At 42.2% G+C, this 22,024-nt stretch overlaps 1 protein-coding gene across 1 annotated transcript in view; it reads left to right on the top strand.

Annotated features, from left to right (window-relative positions):
• Positions 1-8,908, top strand: part of cckbra (cholecystokinin B receptor a) — a 58,362-nt gene extending 49,454 nt beyond the window's left edge. The window contains exons 4-5 of the mRNA XM_004066683.5: positions 3,094-3,221; positions 6,089-8,908. Coding sequence (XP_004066731.1) covers positions 3,094-3,221; positions 6,089-6,648 — 688 coding nt within the window. The 3' untranslated portion in view covers positions 6,649-8,908. The remainder of the gene's footprint in view (positions 1-3,093; positions 3,222-6,088) is intronic.
• Positions 8,909-22,024: the final 13,116 nt, after the last annotated feature.

The following is a 22,024-nucleotide window of genomic DNA, read 5'->3' on the forward strand; positions in this document are numbered from 1 at the left end:
AACGTGTTCTAAAAAAGACAGATTTAGGTTCTGGTGTAGGTTCAGCAGATTTCCAGACATTAATCCCACAGTAAATCTATGCAGGCAGCTTGAGCTCATGAGCCATGAAACTTTAATGATGTGGAGAGGAACTGCAATAAGACAAAAGGGTTTTTCCACATCTGGTAGAGCAAAGGGATCAAATACTTCATTTAACGATTGAACTGAAAATCTTAAAATCTTTTTTATTTTTATTGTTCAAAGAAAGGTTTTGCATTACAAATCCTTGACTCATTTTTTTCTATGTTTCCAGGCTAACAGACAAAATAAGAGGGGTTGAGCAACTTTATCAGTATTGAGGTTAGGTTCACCCCACGAAGCCTCTTTGTTATATCCTTACATACTGTATGTGTTGAGATTTTGGATAAATTAAATTTAAGATAGTTGTTAAAAATATAACTTATTTACCTTAATAAATAAATGTATAATTCAATTTAATAAAAATTTATCAGAATTTGTTGTGACTGGCATATAAATTTTTACATAATTAGGGATTTAATAAAACAAAGATTTCACTCAAATTATTATAAATCCTTGATTTTTACATTATAAACTTACAAAAACTTGCTTTTTCTGCTTTAAAAAGGCAAGAATTTGTTTAAACCCTCTATAAGAACTCTTTAACCATTTACACAATCCCCACAATTCCAACATTGCCTGAAGCAGAGAAAAACGATTTTGTGCTGATATGCACTTTACAAAAGTGTTTGCAAGGACTGTAACGATCAATCGACTCAGTCGATTTATATTCCTGCAATCCAACCAGATCGATCTGTCTGAGGCAAGTTGTTAATCAAATCGACCTATAACATTAAAAATGGTGTCAAAATTAAATAAATCTTATATCAATATTAGAAAAATACGACTTGGATTGAGGCACAGTAGGTTTATTTTGCTATGAAGGAGAGGGATCCCTGAGCTTTCTGGCAAGGCCAGAAGCCGGGAATAACATTACACCTGAGCCTGGGGGTGTCCGTGTCCCTGTGGTCTGGGTTCTGGTCCTTGCCCCTGAGTGCTGGGCCTCACCAAATTTCCAACTGTGGGTAAGCCTGGTTGGGCCATGTTTACAACACTTCTTGTGGACCCCTTCTTCTCCTGGGTGCCCTCCTCCTGGGAGGGGATGGTTGGCCCCTGCCTGGCTCCTTCGTGGACCAAATGTGGGCCGGGTGGGTGGCTGCCTGGAGCGCGGAGCGGGTTCCCCCCCCCTTAGGGGGTCCCGGCTCGTACCTGGGGTTGGGGCGGGGGGATGCCCCAAACTCTTGGGTGGTGATAGGGTGCTCGTCCGGGGTTGTGGGCGCTCCTCTGGGGTGGGGCCTTGCGTTGGGCCCTCCTGGTGCTCTCTTGGTTGGGCTGGAGCTGCGCTCTCTGTCCACCCATGCCTCCCTGCTCTCTGGCTCTGGGGGACTCGCGGCGGTCCTGCTGGCCCTGGCCTGGGGTGGCGGATGTGGTCGCCCGGGGGGCGGTTGTTCACTCTCTGCTGCCGTGCGGGCGTTGGGGGGGGTTCTGGCTGCCGCTACTGCTGCAGCGGGGGTCTTGGTATGGGGATGGCTGGGCACTTTCCCGCCTTCTTTCCACATTCCATCATCCATTTTAGAAGAACATAAACACTCACTTGAGCGCAGGTGTTAGCTCACCTTTGTACAAATAGTTGGCGTGACTGAAGGAAATATTTCACACTAGTTGGTTTAAAGGCATAGGTATGCGTTTGTGAACATTATTTGTATTGTGTACATGTTGACATGTAGACATTTTTTTTGAGCCAACAGGTATGCTATAACATTTGGGTTTGTGTGTGGACAGGCCCCGCCCTTATAGGCTTGTATTACATCTGAACCTCACTGGAATGAGTATAACCATCCAGAAACTTGTTGCTTTATGCTGCTTCATGGTTCGATTACAAACGGGGTTTATTCAGACATACCTCTGGTTTGTCAGAAGATTCACAACCCCTGTTGTGAAAATAAAATATGTCCAACTTAATAGGCCTTCAGCTCTCATATGTTTGCCCAGCTGTTGGACAGGACAAGTTAAAAAAAATTTTTTTTTTAAAAAGGGTTAAAAGGAAATCAATTTTATAAAATCAACTTTGCATTTTCTGAGTAGAGATAATTGGATTGATCAAAAACTGATCAAGTCCGGATTTAACTAATGTCGCTTTTGGAGTAATCTGGACTCATAAAGCAGCTTTTGTGTAACTCAGATTTTAACTCTGTTGTTTAGAACTGTCTAATATTTCATTAAAAAGCTGAAACAATACTGGAAGGGTCTGAAAGTAAGTTGATGTAGAGTGTCTGAGAGCAGAGTCACAGGATTTCAGTGTTTAGGTCAATAGTTCATCTAGAGGCTGAACTGGGATTATTACGACCCTTTAAGACCCAAACCTCTGACAAAACATTTGAAATCATTTGAGATGTTCATTTTATTTTACTCTTTTGTACTATTAATGTACTAACAGTGCACCCCGAGGGGTACACGTACCGCCGGTTGGTAATCAGGGCGCCATGGTATCAAGCAGTTGTTTGATTTAGGACGCAACACAAACAAATGTATGCATCATTGAGCAAGTGAGCATCAGGTCCTATCATTTTGGGTAATTCATCCTCCTGTGTGTCACTTCAAAAGCGAAACAAATGTCTTCTTCAGAGCTGGAAGCTGTAGGACATAAAAAGAAAGCTGTGCGCCGTCGCTCCGCTTTAAGGAGGAACTAATAAACCTGCAGCAGCACATGAAATATGCTGATGCCCTACAATGTTGCATCAGCAACAAGGCGAGTAAATAAACATTTCAAGGAAAGACAGATCCAGTGCTTCAGGGAAAAAGCCGCAGGGGAAACCCCCAGCCCCATGCCATCTTCTTTCTAACAGAATAATAAGGGGCATTTGGGAAGGCCCCAGGCATCTTTACAGCCTTCGGTAGTGCATGTGTGAAAAAAATATTCAGCTCGTTTTGGGAAATGTCTTCAAAATGTGCCTTTGAAGGTCGCTCGGTTTCACAAGTGACTCCCCCCCCCCCCCCCCCCCCCCCCCGTTTCTTGCTCTCGTCTTTTTTTCCTAGGTACGTGCTGCTGCTGTTCACCCTGTTCTTCGTCCCGGGAGTGGTGATGATTACAGCTTACGGCCTGATTTCCAGAGAGCTTTACCGAGGCATTCAGTTTGAGCTGAGCCAGAACAAGGAGACCACTGGTGAGACCCGACTTAAACCCAGACCAAACCGTGAAAGGCTGCTACTATTGAAAAGGAAGAAAATGATTTATCTAGGGTCATGATGTTATGCAATCTCCAATTCACAGAACTTTTATATAATTCTTTTTTTCCCCCCCAGAACAAAGTCATTTGTTTCTTTACCCCTTAGCAGAAAACATTTTCTTTTAATACCTCTGCACCTGTACCACACAAAATTACATTTTCTCCTTGTTGTTAGGCATTAATTGCAGCTCAGTTGTAAGTCAATGGAGAGCAACAATTTTTGGTTTCCATTCCATTGCATGAGTTTGTATAGAACTATGTTTACGCCAAAGTAAATAGAAGTAACCATCATCGGTGGTTCTTCAGAAATCCAGAATAATATCAAATATTTGGTAAATTTAGCCAGCATTCTTATGAAGGAAGCCTTTTAAATAATTAAAACCTAAAAAATGAGAGAGGTTATTAGAGTGTAATTACATTGGGAATGACCTGTGATGTTGCGCAGCAATTTGAAAACCCAAATGACATCGTCTGAAGGGTTAGAGTCAAATGAGATAACAGAGGCGCGTTTTGATTAACATTAATTACAAACACTGAAGCGTTGAGGTGAGCCTCAGGATCAACTGGCAAGATGCAATAGACAAAATAAAATTTGCAAACGTATCCAAGTCAGGTCAGCAAGGGATTATCCAGTCAATTTGTCCGTGCCCCGTTTAGAATTCCCTGAAAAAACGAATGGCTTTCAATAAATAAGCTTCATGTTATTTTTGACAGTCCACTTTGTTTGACAAACAACCAAACTCGGGTTAGCAGAAAAAGTGGTACAGGGTCCAGTTGGCAATGGCCTATGACGCAATTTATTTTAATGTAAATGACGGAGCTTCTGAGTACGATTTGGGAAGGACGTCTAAAGAAATTAAAAAATGACAGAAAAGAAAAATCTAAGGGAAAACCCTAGACAAGACCTGGACCACTAAAATGAACCAGAAAGAACCCAAACTGATTCTGACTCGCACACCGGTAGCACTAAAAATTGCTCTCTGGAGGTGACAGCTCTCATAAAGGGGTGGATTCTCCCACGGCTGGTCGTTGGATTTTATTGGAGCCCGTTAGAGCCGAAGATTGCGGCGTCCTCTTTAGAGCGGTGCTCACAGATTGATGTTGCTCTGCAGTGCTGATCCTCACAGCTTTCAAGTTATTCGTGTGGACGGCCCTTAAAGATTGTATTTCCCTCTGGAAATCTGAGAAAACTATATCGTCTAGGAGCGACGGTAGTCTCACTCTAGGAGAGGTTTTCCATCCTTTCAAATTACTTTCCGTTCGCCCCTCTGGGGACGGGATTTTAAAGTATTCTCCCAAAGGAATTTAGAAGAAACCACTTTCCTTACGAAGACATGTGCTGTGTCTAAATCCACTAAATCCAGTCTTTTTGCACTTTATCTCAGTGGTATGGTTCATGTCAGTCGACGAATTTAATTGAACCCAACCATGGAGAGATTAGGAGGACAGCCATACCTACAGCCACTTAAGAATACACTTATTTGAAATTCATATAAGCACCACGGAAAACTGAAGCACTCAAAAGGAACCTTTATAGAAATCCTTAAATCAAAAAATTGATTGCCATGGTTCCTTTGAAACTAAAACAGTCCTGTGGTCTTAGTTTAAACAGGTGAAGAACGCCATCTGGTTTGGCTTTATTGGAAGACAAAGCTCGAAAAGAACCAAACTATCTGGAAAAAAACACTATGGTTCTAACAGTTACTCACTTGGTAGCAGTATTGCTCCGCCCACGCCAAAGTAGTATCGTGCGGTCAGTATGACAGTCTGCCCGGGAAGCTGCAGTAGAGCTGACAACAATAAAAGTGCAACTAGACGTTGTAATTATTAAAAGGCTGAATATATTTTACAGAACCGTAGAGATAGATTCACACCACCCTCTGCAACGGGCATTCCAGCAGCCATTTCCAATAAATGCAGGTAAACCTAAATCACATTCACAGATTTTTACAATAGTTTTTGAGATCTACGTACAAAAAGTGTGGCCATTTAACGCTGTCAGTGAAACCTAGGCTAACAACTTCTGTGTTTGCTTTTTGAATAAAGATAATATCTCCTGACATGTGGTAAACCACATCCGCCATTGCAAGGACACTAGCAACGACCAAATTGTTTCCGTTTTGTGCCCAAACCGCAAGATTTGCACCATTTCATGCCTCCTCTAACTGTTGGTGGCAGAAGGTAACAATGGAAAAAGAAGAAGAAGAAGAAGAAGCCCCTCCCTTTGAACACCATGGGCTAAATGATGTCCAGTGTGTACGTAGCTTAAGCGTGATATCTGCGAGTTTAGGGCGATGGGCAGAAAAGAGATAAACTTTCAAAATGAGAAAAAAAACACTGGATCATCAGTTTGACGAAAACGTTCAAAGTTAGCAATTGGTGGCGTAGGAGGAGGGAGGGAAAGGGCGGCATCAACGCCGCCTTCATGGCCACCTACATGGTGACCTCAATGCCCAAGTTCAGCCACACCACCGTCAGCAGCGCTGGCACCTGCTGAGCCCCTAGGAGGCTCGTGTGGTGTCAGCATTGGCTGTCAGTGGCGGTGACAAAACCGTTCAAAGTTAGCAAGTGCAACAATTGCAAAAATATAATGGGAAAGCACCTAGGGCATCGTAGTGCTACCTACATACTAGTTGAAGTGTATTGCAGCTTTACTAAAGGTACCTGACACCTAGCCCAATAGTAACAATCAACTTTATCAAAATTGAAGGTCTAGTACATCTCGTCTCCATCACATTTTTGAACTTCCATTTAATACAGATCAATGGCATCGTTTTTGAGATTTTGATTTGACTCTTTCACAGGTCAGAAGAATGGTGTGATGGGGTCAAATGACGATGACGGCTGCTACATTCAAGTTTCCAAAAAGCCCTCGTTTGCTGTGGAGCTTCCCACGCTCTCCGCAACGTCCAGCGCCATTCAGGCCAAGACCGAGCGCGCCCGTAGTAACACCTCAGAGGCCAAACTCCAAGCCAAGAGGCGAGTCATCCGCATGCTGATGGTGATCGTAGCTCTCTACTTCGTTTGCTGGATGCCTTTGTACTCGGTCAACACATGGAAGGCCTTCGATGACAAGTCTGCCTCCAAAACCCTGTCAGGAGCTCCCATCTCTTTCATCCACCTGCTGTCCTACACCTCCGCCTGCGTCAACCCAATCATTTACTGCTTCATGAACACGCGTTTCCGTAAAGCCCTGCTGTCCACCTTCGCCTGCTGCTGCCGCAACCGCCTGTGCCGTTTGTGCTGGTGGCGCAGGAGGAGGGAGGGTGAGGACGGCATCAACGCCGCCTCCATGGCCACCTCCATGGTGACCTCAATGTCCAAGTTCAGCTACACCACCGTCAGCAGCGCTGGCACCTGCTGAACCCCTAGGAGGCTCGGGTGCTCTCATCATTGGCTGTCAGCAGCCGTCATGTTGTGCGCCATCTGTTTTCACCCCAACTTCAATTTCTCACTCCTAATAAATTTTGAGTCATGCGCTGAGTGAGATCCTTCCTAAAAGGTCTAGTTCAAATTTGATGTGCAAGGTGGAAAAAAATAACCTGCTGCTTGAGTTTAGTGACATTCCTACAGTGGTAATCATTGGCAGCAACTACTTTATTGCAACCTGGAGAAAACATCAAGTGCCTGTGCGCCTCGTGTAGCTTTGTTATTATTCTGTGTTTTCCTTATGATACGAGTAGTATACATAAATACCAGCTTCTATTGTTGTAACTATTGGTAAATGTTTTGATAAAACCATGCGACAGGATTATTTTTAATTTTGTTCCTTCTTTTGGTTTACTGGTTTTCACAAAGAGTCAGAAAAAAGTGGGGGGGAAATGAAAGAAGGCTAAAAAGTGTTTTAATTATAGAGGAGATTGGGGCTATTGCATGTAACATTCTCATTTTCCTTTTAACAACTTGATAAAACTTGCCTGAATGTGATTTTTTCCCCCCTAATCTCAAAGACAGTCGTTCTTTCCTTTCCAAAGATTTCTACGAGGTCAAAACATCACAAGAGCACCTCTGTTCTGTATGTTAGTCCACCTGCTGTCCAATCCATGTCATTAATATTATTTGTGGTCCTTCATTCGGCTGTCAAAAAGATCGATATCTGACATTTTGGGAGCCAGGGCGGGGTGACGGCGGAGAATCCCAGGAGAATGTTCCGAATGATGAATTGAGGTTGGCTACTTTCGGTCATTTAACTTTTCATTTAACGCTGCTTTGACCAGAAGTCAAGAGACTGGCCAAACTAGGGCTGGAGATTCTGTTGGATGGGACCAATTCAGTAAAGTTATGTGATATATGAGGCAAAAGCTGTGAAGATCAAGGGTAGCTCAAAGCAGTGACTAAAAGTGAGACTTACAGCGAGTCAAGGGTCTGACTTCTTGGACAACGTCTACGTTGTCCATAGTCCAGGTCTAAACGAAGGAGCCACATTTTCAAGCACTTTACCAATAAACACAATCAACTTTGATTAGTGGTGCACGCTTGTTAAAAAACTCGTTTTCACCTTTGCAAACTGCGCCAGGGCACATTTCATTTGATCATATCCAAGCATGGAATGAAGACGAGACAACAGACAAATGCACCATCCTTGGGGGTCAAAGGTCAGAAGAGGATTTATCATAATGCCAAAGTTGGAATGAAAATGAATGAAAAGTATGTATGCAAAGGGTTGTAACTGAATCTGAAACTCAAGGACAGATTAATCTTAATCTTAATTAATCTTAACCTTGATTTTAAAAACCTAATCAGGAATGTAGAGATTTATTATAGCTTCAATCAGGAAAATCTTTAACTTTTAGGGTCGGCAGCTAAAATAAAGTTGTTTTTTTTAGCAGTATGGGGTACGTCTGGTTCTGGTCGAGGACTTCCGGTTGTGGACGTTGACGTCTGCAGGCAAGTCTTGTAGTTTTTTCCCCCTTTAGTTCCATATAGCAGACAGAGGAAGGTATTGAACCATGGCACACTCAAGACGATATAAACTCAAATTCAGCTATTTCTGTGCTATGTAGAATCCACAGTGCCATCTGATCTTTGGTGGTGCTAATTGAAAGGAACAAAACTGTTGACAGAGGTCTGGTGCAAGGCAACAATCACCATTTTTTTCCCTGGAGGTCAAATGCAGAAAGGTTGGGTCACATGTAAGCTAGAGAGCAAAAAAAGAAGTTTGTATTAGTCCTTAGAGCATGCTTTGCGTTACCTAGCCAATTATCGGATTTGTAACTTGTAACAAATATGGCGAAGCCTTAGCAGAACTGATTTCCTTCCATATGCTTCAGTAGCTCTGACTTGTGAAAACGGCTTTGCTTGAAAGAACCATCAAGGACAAGACCATGGCACATTGTTGAAAGATTCATTTTTGAAATTCTAAACCTTCAGTTAAAGAAATATACTCAATGGTAAACAGACCTTGCAGATTAAAAAAAGAAAGAAAAAAAAGTGATGTATAAAGAACATGACACACATCATGAAAACTTAATAGAATATCTACTTGGAAAATGTGCGTCGATACTTCTTTGTTGTTTAATGTTGTGTATTTGCTCAAGGTGTCATGTCCTTGAAAGAAAACTGTAATGAAAATGAAACCGTGAAAATAATAATAATAAAAAAACACAACTAAATTGGAATCCAGACATCTTTCCTTCTCCTTTTCTTCTTGACTATACTGTCTTAACTTTTAGGTCACTGTGACCTTAAAGGTATCGTATTCTGCGCCTGACAGGCTTTTTTGATCCTGTGACATAACATTTATCTTTTCACAAAGAACAACTCATAAAAGATCCATACATTACAGGTTTTACACGGTTAACTCTTTAACACTGGAGCTGTCGCTGGCTATTGTAACTCTTTGACCATTTTACGCAATGAACGGAATTTCAAAAAATTCCAAAGGTAGGAAAAGCACATATATACACAACAAAGTTTCTTTTCTCTGTGTCAGAATCCTTTGGTTTACATCAGTTACATTAACACTTTACTTATGTGAATGTGTATGTCAACGCAAAGCTGCTTTTCTCATCTTCAGAATCTGTTGGAATTACGTCAATTGCGAAAAACGGTCCAAGAGTTACGGTAGTTGAAAGAACATCAACAGAAGAGCCAAAACTCTAATGTTTAAGTCCTTCTTTGATGATTTTATCTTATTTAAAAGCGTGTCCAGTGATCTTTTAATCATGATCATGCCCTTTTTAGCCCAATTTTTTTTAAATTGTCGTTTTGTAGGACATAGTTTCTGCAACGCGGCAGTAGTTCATCAGAAACTGGCATCTGAGTAAGTCTTGGCCGGACTGTTGGTGCGAAGTGAGCCAGCTTTCATTTCCCATCGTGCCCTTGTGTACACACTCTAGTTTACTGCCCCTCACAACCCCAATCTCAAATTATATTTGCCACAATATTGGAGCTATCCAGCCGTACTACTTTGAGCCAGATGTCAGATCGAATGAGGAAAAGAAAGGCGTACGTGGATGTAGTCGTCTATAAGTGGATGCATCAGAATGAAGTGGAGCACAGAGCTCGTGGCCTGCTGAACGCAGTATGCCTGTGTCGTACATAAGTAATACAAGCTTTTTCAAAAAGCATTTTTTCGTCTGCTCCTGATTCACAACGATTTGAATAAAAAAATACTCAGGAGTGCAATTTTTATCTCAATTTTCTTTATGTATGTGCTCCATAATGGGAAAAAGCCGAAAAGGAACATCTTCAAAACACCAGAAACACAATACTCATAGGAGTGGGTCTTTAAAGGATTAAAGACGTACCACGAAAAGCCATTCTCTAAGATAGACTTCAAAGTATCAGCCAAAATTATTTAAGTATCAATATCTATATGTACATTATTAAATAATTCCACGTTTTTGTTTGAAAAACTTTTGAAAATCTTTAATAACATTTTTTTTTTCTTTGACATATCTTGGGACTTTAAACCTCCGTAAATGTGGCAGCTTCCTGTGATCAAACAGCACCATAACTCCACCAAACCTTGATTTCACCTTTTCAACTGCCATGAAAGACTAAAAAGCTCCTGTGGAGTGTGTGCCCCCCCAGATTAACAAGCGAATATGGTTGACAGACCTGGCCATGAAATCTGCCTGCGCTGATGCTGCACGCCGAATACTGATGGCGTTAACTGTAGAAAGGGATTAGCCGGAGTGGTAGCCGTCACTTGCTACACGTTTCAGAGCAAAGGCAGTATTCGTGCCCACCTTTTCTGCAGTTATCTCTGTTGAGCTCCATAGCTTTTGCTGCAGAGCAGCCAATTAGTTCAGGCTTTTACCTAACAAAGAGTTTTTTTTAATGGGACTTTTTCCCTGCAGTGCTCATCCAGAGCCTTTGACTCCAACACTGACAACAAAAAAAAACCCACGTACATGGCAGCTCTGAAGGGCTTTGATAATAGTTCCAAAATTCTTTACACAAAATGTCGCTTTGAGCGTGTTTGCGATAAATGTCAGGTTGTAAAGCTTGTAGAAGACAGAACAGACGCTTGAACAGAGGAGCGGTAAAAGTGCCAAATTGTTGGAATCCAGTTGGCTCTTTGCTAAAAACAAAGGAAGAAGCTTTAACATTTGACACCGGGGCTGTTCCAAGCAACGGGAAATATCACACAATCTTTTGTTTGTTTTTTAGCTTGTCCTGTCCAACAGGTGGGCAAACAGTCTTGTCTTGGACGTATTTTACTTTAACAACAGGGGTTAGGAATTTTCTGACAAACCAGAGGTATGTCTGAAAAACCCCTTTTGTAATCGAGGCCGAACTTTATTCATTTTAATCGTATTTGAAAATCGTTTGTGTTGGACCGGGCGGAAAAGGAAAGGAGGGAAGAAGAGAGAAAGGGATGTTAGAGAGGGGGGGATAGGAGGGTGATTAAAGAAAGGAGGAGGGGGGTAAAACCATGAAGCAGCATAAATGTAATACTCATCGGTTGTAATTAAAAGAGCTTTGATTATTTCATCACAATCAAGTTCACACATGGATTTGGAATTATTCAAACACCTGTTGATCCTGAACTCCTCTTATCTTCATTTTGTGAAATCAGAGTTTCTTTATCCATTTTTTTGAATATTTGAACATTGTTTCAGCTCATACCTTTAATTCACGAAACGGCTGACTGTTGGAAAATTAATCATGGAGGAGAAATTCACATTTGCAGTTTGTACCCGGCCAGAATCATATGACAACAAATCTTTCATGTATCAAAATAGAGTTGTAAAAGAAAAAACCTGGAGTGAAGGCCCGTACACACCGGGACGAATATTCGCCAGGCGTTATTCGCCAGCGTTTTTCGCCACGTTTTTTGTGTTCACACCCAGGCGATTTTCGCTGACGATGAGCCGAGCGAACATGCAATTTCATTTACTGACATTAGATGGCGCTTAATGTAAAACAGAAATACTCCTGATTCAATGAAGTTCATTGTGTCTATAAGTTCTATTAAGCACTTAAATTATTTTTTTATCAGACACTGGGTTTGTTTTGTGTAAAACCTACCGACATGTTTCGGCGGAATGCCTTCCACCTTCGTCAGGGTCGTCATCAGATGGTGGCGTGTGACGTCTTTAAAAACAGCTGATTTGTGACTGAGGCGGAGTCACCTGTCAAACTTTGACAAGTGACTCCGCCCCTTGATGTCCGTCTTTCTCTGGAGGATGTTGCTCCAGGTGTGAGAGAGCAGGAAAGCCCCCTCATCCCGGTTCATGGAAGTGTGGGCTCGTTTTCTGATCTCCACCGCCTCTATGTTCCATCTGCGGTGTCTGTTGTATTTCGGTGCGGAGGACTTTGGCCTTTTCCCAGTCCATGATATGGTTTTCTTGTTTGCAGTGATCCGTTATGGCTGATTTCATGTTTTCTTGAACTGCCTGTTGTCGTCTGGCTCTTGTTAGTATTTTGTTTGTTTCCTTTTCGCATTCTTTTTGATGTTCTGTTTTTCTTGTGATGAAGGAGCGTCCTGTTTCTCCGATGTATGTTTTATTGCAGGTGTGACATGGGATTTCATAAATGACATTACATTTTTTATTTTGATCAATCTTGTCTTTTGGGTGAACCAGTAGTTGCCTGAGTTTTTTATACGGTTTCACTGGGGTGCTGATGTGATGCTTTTTCATGGCTCTTTGGATGCCTTCTGTGATTCCCCTTATGTATGGCAATGTAACCATTCCTTTGTTTTCTGGTTTTTTCCTCAGTTTTTCCTTCTCTACTTCCTTGCATTTCCTCTGCTCCACCTGTGTTTGTCCCTTTTTTTTAAGATTGAACAAAATAAAAAATGTAATGTCATTTATGAAATCCCATGTCACACCTGCAATAAAACATACATCGGAGAAACAGGACGCTCCTTCATCACAAGAAAAACAGAACATCAAAAAGAATGCGAAAAGGAAATAAACAAAATACTTACAAGAGCCAGACGACAACAGGCAGTTCAAGAAAACATGAAATCAGCCATAACGGATCACTGCAAACAAGAAAACCATATCATGGACTGGGAAAAGGCCAAAGTCCTCCGCACCGAAGACAACAGACACCGCAGATGGATCATGGAGGCGGTGGAGATCAGAAAACGAGCCCACACTTCCATGAACCGGGATGAGGGGGCTTTCCTGCTCTCTCACACCTGGAGCAACATCCTCCAGAGAAAGACGGACATCAAGGGGCGGAGTCACTTGTCAAAGTTTGACAGGTGACTCCGCCTCAGTCACAAATTAGCTGTTTTTAAAGACGTCACACGCCACCATCTGATGACGACCCTGACGAAGGTGGAAGGCATTCCGCCGAAACATGTCGGTAGGTTTTACACAAAACAAACCCAGTGTCTGATAAAAAAATAATTTAAGTTAAAAGAAATACTCCTGTACACAAGGTGGCGCTGCGCAACTTTACGCTTCTTAAAGTCGCTTTTCACTCAGAAGAAGAGAGCAAGTATTTACGCGCTTGTCAGAATCATACAAAGAAAACACGAATATTTCAAGCACCAGCAGCTCCAACTGGTGCTTGGTTCGGGGATATTTTAGAATGTCCGTCATTATTTCTTCGCGGCAGTGTAGACGCTACTTGGCGTCTATCTTCTTCGCTGGTATTTGTGCTCAGAAAGGCAGGTTTGGGTTTGAGCGCCCCCAAGTTGTGTTTTACTGTAACTTCAGAAGCTCCAGACACGTGTGCAAAAGCGCCATTCTCATTGGTCGTATAGTTTTCGACGCCGCGCGTCAGACCCAAAAAACGAACCCGAGGCGTTTTTTAAAAAGTGACTCTTTGACGCGTGCCGTTTTTTCGCGTCGGTGTGCACACTCACATAGGTGCACTTTGTTTAGTCACGAGGCGTTAAACGTCGGCGAATATCGCGGGCGAAATTCGTCCCGGTGTGTACGGGCCTTGAGATTTGCAAAATTTGCACCACTTTGACATTTCACACTAAGCCTCCTCCAACTGTAGGTAGTAGGTGCTACCAACATGTGGTGGTAAACAGTAGCATTAGAAAAATAGAAAGAAGCCCCCCCCTGCTTGTCCAGTGTGAAATCATAGGCTAAATGTGTCAACTGTCCGGTGTGTCCATAGCCTACCAGTAAACACAAATGTACACGTAAAAACTTAGCCAGAAAAAATATTTTATCAAGCATGTATATTTGTGACCTGAATTAGGAGAAACAGAACCCTCTATAGATTGTAAATGGTTCATGTCTGACAGGTGTCTGGTAAGTGTGAACCAAAAAATAAAAAGCTGTATTTAATCAATTCTTTTGAGGATCAGATTTTTATGGATCATTCGTGATTTCTTTTTTAAAATATTGCCATGGTGTTGCTATGAATCATTTTGCAGGGCATCAAGAAAACTAAAATTCAGATGGCTTCACCAGCAGAGTAATTTATTTGCGCCAACCAGGGGTTTATGGAGCATGCGGCGCACGCTGACAGCTTGTGGCACGTTCCGTCGCTTTCACGTTTACGCAGCTTCATGTCCTTGCATTATGCTCCCCGTCCCCTCATCCGCCCCCGCCCAGCTTTTTGCGGCAGAGGCGTATGAATACATGAATGACAATGGCTCGCGGGTGACAGCTGAGAATTTGCAGAAGCATCTTCGCCGTGCAGTTGTGCTCACAGACAGACAACTGGCTCCCAAAAATCTGACAGAGCTCCTTGTGTAAACACTTCCTTTGACAGATTACACTGTGTGTGCTTTTGCATCAACAGCTTAACACAACGGCTGCTTTCTAAGTGTTTTCATCGCCTCTGCCTTTTTTTTGTTGAGGAAATGCATTAATTGCACTCTTACAAAAAGTAGGAATGAGAGGACGTAGGATGCAACAGTAAATCATAGAAAAATGCCTCTTTGAACTTTTCCCATTTGTTGAGTAGAAACTTTGTTAATATTTTAGAGCATATTCAGACCGGAAACGTCTGTTGGTCGGGACCGAGTCTGCTTAATTTGGTCAGGATCGAGTCCTGAACCTTGCATTTGGTCTATATTCAGACTGCCATCTACCAGACATTTCTCTTTTAAACTAAAGCTTGTAAACAAAACCATGTGGCTAAAGATCTCTTCAGTCATTAGCCAGGAATTACGATGGCGGGGCAAAGCAACAAGAGAAAGAATACTAGAGTCCTGTGCTGTGCAATCCTTGTTGGGATATTTCACTTATAGAAGAAGCCCATTGAGACAACTATGTTGCATTACTGGGCTATATAAATACAACTGAATTACATTGAATTATTCATACTTTATATTTCACTGACCAATTTTGATTGTCTGTGACAACGTCAGGTACGAGACTTTTCATTTACTGCTTTGGTTTGGCAAAGGCAGCAAGGTGGTTACAGAGGAGACAATGCAAATTAAGCTATGAAGGTACACTTATAAGTGTTTATGACAGATTGTTGGGAAAACAGTGAGAAAGAATGTGGATCACGTCACAGGTTGTTTTAAATTAACCTGCATTCATGCGACCACATTTCTGTAAGTTGCTGTGTCACATCATCATGGCTGCTTCCACCCTGATCTGTTTGCATCCCATAATGCCTTGCTCCGGTGGTCGTTTTGGTCCAATTGTTATGGACTGGAATGTTATATTCACACTTGGCTCAGAAACGCACATTAGAATGACTACTTTAAATGAAAAGTATATTTAAATGTGCATATATGCACAAGAAACAGAAGTCGTGGCGAGCTTAAGAGGAACAGATAGGTCCGGAGGCAATCCCAGGTTAACACTCGTGGAGGTTTCTTCCTTAAAACGAGGCGTAATAAAAAAATTACTTGGAGAATAATTTCACAAGGCGAGAACATGAGTGACCAGACAAGCACCATGGAGGAGCCACGAACTGGCGACGAATGCTGGATGTGGATCTCCTTATGAAGGCTGCAGGTAGATGAGTTGAGTGGAAACAGCTGGGAGTCCTTGAGAGCAGAGCAAAGAAGGGAGGGAGATGAGAACTGCCAGAGGCACCATGACAGTACGCCCCCCTGAACGACCGCCACCAGGCGGTCCAGGACACCGGTCCGGGTGAGCATGATAAAAGTCAGAGATGAGGTAATAGTCCAGAATAAGGGAACCGGAGATCCACGAGCGTTCCTCTGGACCATAACCCTCCCAGTCCACCAAGAACTGATAGCCGCGGCGCCGGACGTCCAACACCCGGCTGACGGTGAGGGCCGGGGCGCCGTCGATGACTCGGGCGGGCGGAGGGGAAACGGACGGCAGGCACAGAGGGCTCTCGTGGACCGGCTTGATCTGGGAGATATGAAACGTAGGATGTACCTTGAGAGCAGCAGGTAGTGTGGGGCGGACAAAGGGGGGATTGATTATCCTGTCAAGGGTGTACGGTCCAATGTAGCGTGGAGCCAGTTTACGAGAGGTCGCCTGGATGGGGATGTTCCGCGACGAGAGCCATACCCTTTGACCAGGTTAGTAGGTGGGTCCCACCACCCTGTGGCGATTGGTGATCTGGCATTTGCTCTCCTTGGTGCGGAGGAGAGCGGTCCTGGCCTGGTGCCAAATTTGTTGGCACAGCTGGAAATGGACTGAGGGCACTGCCAGATCGAGTTCCTGTGACGGAAACAGAGGTGGTGAGTACCCATGGGAGGACTCGAAGGGAGACATCCCAGTGGCAGAAGAAGGATGGATGTTATGGGCATATTCAACCCAAACCAGGAATTTGGACTAATCAGCACAGTTCTGGGCTGCCAGACAACGGAGTGCAGCCTCCAGTTCTTGATTGGCCCTCTCCGCATGTCCATTGGACCGTGGATGGTAACCAGATGTTAAACTGACTGTGGCACCCAGAGCGGTACAGAAGGCCTTCCAGACCTGTGACGTAAATTGGGGTCCACGGTCTTAAACAATGTCCGCAGGAATTCCATGATGGCGGAAGACCTGATTGACCAATATGTCATTGGTTTCAGTGGCAGTAGGTAGTTGAGGGAGAGGAATAAAACGCGCTGACTTAGAGAATCGGTCAACAATAGTGAAAATGAATGAATGAAAAGATCCCACCCATGGTTTTCAGCCATCATTATTCATCAAAGCTTCAGACGTTCCAGCTCTTCCAAGTCCAGGCTCCCCAAAATCTCCAGAAGTAATAATCTCCTAGTTTCTGGTACGGTCGCAATGACAGATCAACTATTTAGTCTGAAAGTGGGATGTTCGAGCGACCTAGTTCAAGAAAACCAGAAGCAGGAGGGTTAAAATGACGAATTAATAGCTATAAAGTTGTTTTTTTCCCACCACCAAAAAACAGGAAAAAAAGGGCCGTAGGTAAATTGGAATGAGTTGCTTCTCAGTTATTCATAAAAGGTCCCTGAAGAAGGGCTGCGTGTGAAAAAAACCAAAAAAACAACTCCTCGCTTGGATGTGTCATGTTGTCCTTTTCACAGACTTATTCAACATGACAAAAGCTCTTATTTGGTGCTTTTTAACCCGCAGCAAAAGATGAAAAACAAATTGCTTTCTGGCTGAAGTGAGCGCCTGGTGACCAAGAACCAGCATTAATCTTCTGGTCGATCCACAAGCTGCTTTAACGGGGCTGTAAAGAACAACTAGCGACGGTTTATTTGCATTGCGTCACATAACAGAGCTTTTATGGTAATTGCTAATTTGACAACTCGGTGATTATAGATGTTAAAAAGTTATTTTCTTGGCCTGTAAAGTATGAACACTTCACGGTAAACCACCTTGAAGTTTGGTTTAAACACTATTGACTGAACTAAAAAAAAAGGCATATAGAGTTGGGAAAATAAAAAACAAAAGAGCAAAAATGGCTAGTAGAACTTCACCAGCAATCGCTTTTGGGTGCCAGTTCAAACCCACGGGAGAGGAGATCGAAAAAGAAACAAATGCCCTCAGGAAGTTCAGGCCCGGATGGGGAGCGTCGCCATGGCAACCCTCCCAACAACGACTTTTATCAGTTGCGGCGGAGCAGAGAAGTACGAGCAGAGACTTTTTTCTTTCATCCGACAGAGATGTGGATCACGGCCCCACGCGCAGGAACAGAAAGCGCGCTGTTCTTTCCTCGGGCACAGCAGAAAGGCTTCTGAAATATTTACACGCCGCAGAAAAATAAGCTACATTTCCTGAATATTAAACGCAGCTGCTGTTTACTGGTGTAATGGGTGTCTGCTGTGGGCTTCTGTGCAGTTTTAGAGTCCTTAAGTGATATCACTTTGATTCCTTAGTAACTAACAAAGCTGTATTTTCAGCCTGAACAGGGCTTTTATAAATTTCTTTTGGATGCAACTATCAAATAGTCAGTGATTAGTCACATCCATCAAATTACATCAGTTAGAATGTATTTCTGTTTTTTGGTTACAACAAATGATGGTAAATGAACCTCATCCAATAATTTGCATTAAGATTGACAAACGGACAAGCCTCAATATGACAAAATTAGGGTTTTTTATTCCATCTGGAAGCACAACAATCCCATTTAGTTTCATCTATGCTTGCTTACAGCCCTTCAAACTACAAGGCCAAAATAACCTGTGCAACAAAAGTAGTAAGCAATATTGGAGCTTTCCTGCCGTACATTTTTGAGCCAGATTCCTACTTGGCCAAAGAAAATGAAGATGTACACAGATCTACAAGTGGATGCACCAGAATGGAGCAGAGCAGGAAGCTTTATACTCAGAAATACACATTTTGAGCTGAATTTTCGTTACACATGTCCACAGAGCAGCGGGAACAATATTCTTTGAGGTAGACTTTGAATTCCACTCGGTTTCCTAAGCAATGTCAGGCAGAGGACATCCAAATGTGACTTTTACATTTCATCTAACGTGGAATACATCAGCCGTTCATCTACGCTGATGAAATATTTAAGTAGGGTTGGAAGAAAGATGGCTGCTCGTATGGCCTTGAGCCGGTCATTATACAGCCTTTAGTTTCTGAACAAAAGCGAGGCAAAGTCTTAATCGAATCTGGGCCGTGGAGTCATGTCTAGAACCCTTCAAGTGCAGAGGACTTATTGTAAAAAGGTCAGCTTTTACGGAAGGGCACATTTTTTGCTTCAAAGTCCAAACAGAAGCTTCAAATCTTACAGATCTGTCACGTAAAAGCAGCTTTTTTTCCCGTTGAAAGGTCAAAACAGAGTGATGAAGGTGCTGCAAAAATAATGTTTCACCAACAGCTGTTTGGTTTGGGAACACAAAAGAACTATTATGAGGAAACAAGAATTTCTTATTTGTTTTTCGCAGATTTACATTTTTAGAGTCAATACAGGGTGATTAGTGTAAACAGCATTTCTCATCCTTTGCATGCAAATCTCATTGATCTTATTTACTCCAGGCCCATTTTCTCTGTTTTTCCTTTTTAAAGTAGATCCTCCAGGTGTATGTAAATGAGCAGAACTTTGTGTGCCCCCCCAAAATGAGGATTATTAAAGTGAAGGATGTGCATCCACTATGGAGGCCTACTGGACCAATCCTGCGGACATTGTTTAAGACCATGGACCCCAATTTACGTCACAGGTCTGGAAGGCCTTCTGTGCCGCTCTGGGTGCCACAGCGTGTTTTTGGTTCAATTTTGTTTGTTCGCGCAAATGTTTTAAGAACTACCTAAAATGTTGGGAAGTATTAAATATTGATCAGTTCATTTTTGGTTTGTGATGATGCAGAAAAGGAGTTGAACGCACAGTTTTTTGTGCTTGTGATGCTATGGAGGCCAGCAGGGACCGTCAACAAAGTACACAAGAACATCCAAGACGATCAACAGCAGTTTCACAGTAATTTACCACAAATAATCTAAAACATCACAAGTATTCATTTTTGTTAAAACAAACTCCACAGAAATATCTCTTTCTCTTAAGGCCCGTACACACCGGGACGAATATTCGCCAGGCGTTATTCGCCAGCGTTTTTCGCCACGTTTTTTGTGTTCACACCCAGGCGATTTTCGCTGACGATGAGCCGAGCGAACAAGCAATTTCATTCCCTGACATTAGATGGCGCTTAATGTAAAACAGAAATACTCCTGTACACAAGGTGGCGCTGCGCAACTTTACGCTTCTTAAAGTCGCTTTTCACTCAGAAGAAGAGAGCAAGTATTTACGCGCTTGTCCGAATAATACAAAGAAAACATGAATATTTCAAGCACCAGAAGCTCCAACTGGTGCTTGGTTCGGGGATATTTTAGAATGTCCGTCATTATTTCTTCACGGCAGTGTAGACGCTGCCTGACGTCTATCTTCTTCGCTGGTATGTGTGCTCAGAAAGGCAGTTTTGTGTTTGAGCGCCCCCAAGTTGTGTTTTACTGTAACTTCATAAGCTCCAGACACGTGTGCAATGGCGGCATTTTCATTGGTCGAATAGATTTCAACGCGATGCGTAGAAAAAAAAAATACGAAACCGAGCCGTTTTTTTTTTTGACGCTTTGACGCGTGGCATTTTTTCGCGTCGGTGTGCACACTCACATTGGTGCCCTTTGTTTAGTCACGAGGCGTTAAACACATTCGTCCCGGTGTGAACGGGCCTTTAGAGTGAACCAACATGTTCTAGTAATGCAAGTTGTAGACGTGTCCATATTTACGCTTTAGGACTACAACTGTTGTAGTCAAAACTAAAAAATGAGCTTAAAAAACAAAAAGAAAAAACATGGTATAAAAAAAATCAACCTGTGAATCGTTAAAATATCTTGAAAAACAAAAGAAATCATCACCAATATCGTGAAAAAAAATACTCTGAAAAAATGAAGAAAAAGTATCTAAAAAAATAAGGAAAAAAATTAAAAGATTCTAAAAAAAAATCATGCAAACATTTCTCAAAATATGAACAAAAAAATCATCTCAAAATACAAATTTCTTTTTAAAAAAGTTAGAAAATATCATTTCAAAATCAATCTTGAAAAACAGACTATTTTTAAAAAAGAATCTATGATATTTGTGAAAAAGTAAGTAGAAAGAACAAACCAAACTGTGATGAGCATATAAACAAAACGGACACGGATCATGAAAATCGAGTATAGAAACAAGAAATACCAAGAAAAACACAAAAAACATTGAATGAGAAATTTATACAGTCAAAATGTCAGAAAAAATTAAAACATAAACTAAGTTTTTTTATTTGAATGATGTGTACTTCTAGGATCCACAGCTTGAAATCTCCAGGATAATTCATTTATTTGGGTATTTTTTAATACCCATTGCATACCCGTTGCATTTATTTGGGTAAAAATAAATGCAACCATCCAGTTTGGTAAATATGGCCTCGGGTCAGACAAAGGTTGTTGTTGTTTTTTTTGTGCTGCAGCTCTGAGCTCAGGTGTCTGGAATGATTCCCGTACAAAAGGATGCACCTGCAGTCCCAACGGCCTGTCGTGGGAGGCGAACCCTGAGGTCACCTCCTCCGCCAAATCCAAGTCACAACAATGACGGATGTCCTTCTGCTTTTCTTGTCCGATGATTTTTTTTTTCCTTCATGGTAATTTAGTTGCTTAGTAACTCTAGTGAAAAAGGCGTCTTTCTGGTTCTGCTTTTTCTGTTTGGAGACAGAAAGGGTGATAAAAATAAAGAAAGATGGCTTTGTTTGTGTATCAGAATCTCCCAATTCCTACTGGAATCTCCTCAAAGACTTGATTTTTGTGAGCTTGGCACAGATCCCAACCTTAAGCAGCAGAATGTGGTTATTGGCCGGTGATATGCGAGATAAAACAAATGGGGTTGGACGGAACCGTCTCATTTTGGCAGCCGAGTCGTCTCTGCCGGCCATCTCGAAGCTCGGAGCAACAGCTTGCTGTGGTTGGCAAGTGTTGGGCATACATTTCCCTCACCAGAGGGAAGTGTGAAGGATCGACTGTTACAAGTTCATGCTCTCATCGCTGGCAGCGGGAGCGTTCTTCGGCGGTTCAAGACATCAGCTCCTTCAACTGAAGGCTTTGGCTTTACACCAACATCCTGAGGTTTTAACCCTTTAAATGCAGTTTTGATGAGACTAGAGGTCCTACTGACGGATTGAAATTGTCCTTTTAAACTGTAATACCCTTATGGTTAACAAAAGATCCATGTGCAGAAGGTAGAGGGGGGGGGGAGAGTCTAAAAAAAGGAATGAAATCAACAAAGAAATATTAGAAAAATATAATACGGTTGAAAAATGTAACTGACAACCGAGGAGCTAAAACAAAAAATAAATTAGAGCCTTGTAACTTTTTTTCTAATTAAAAAATCTCCTTAGAAAATGGTTTTCCACACCGACACTCAAATTTAAGGGCACTGTTTATGTGACAAGCCAGACCAGCGTTTCTAATTTCAAATTGAGAGCCCACTCAAAGCACAGATAC

The sequence above is a fragment of the Oryzias latipes genome, chromosome 2 (assembly GCF_053564925.1).
Source record: "Oryzias latipes strain Hd-rR chromosome 2, Olatipes_Hd-rR_3.1".
Classification (NCBI taxonomy): domain Eukaryota; kingdom Metazoa; phylum Chordata; class Actinopteri; order Beloniformes; family Adrianichthyidae; genus Oryzias; species Oryzias latipes.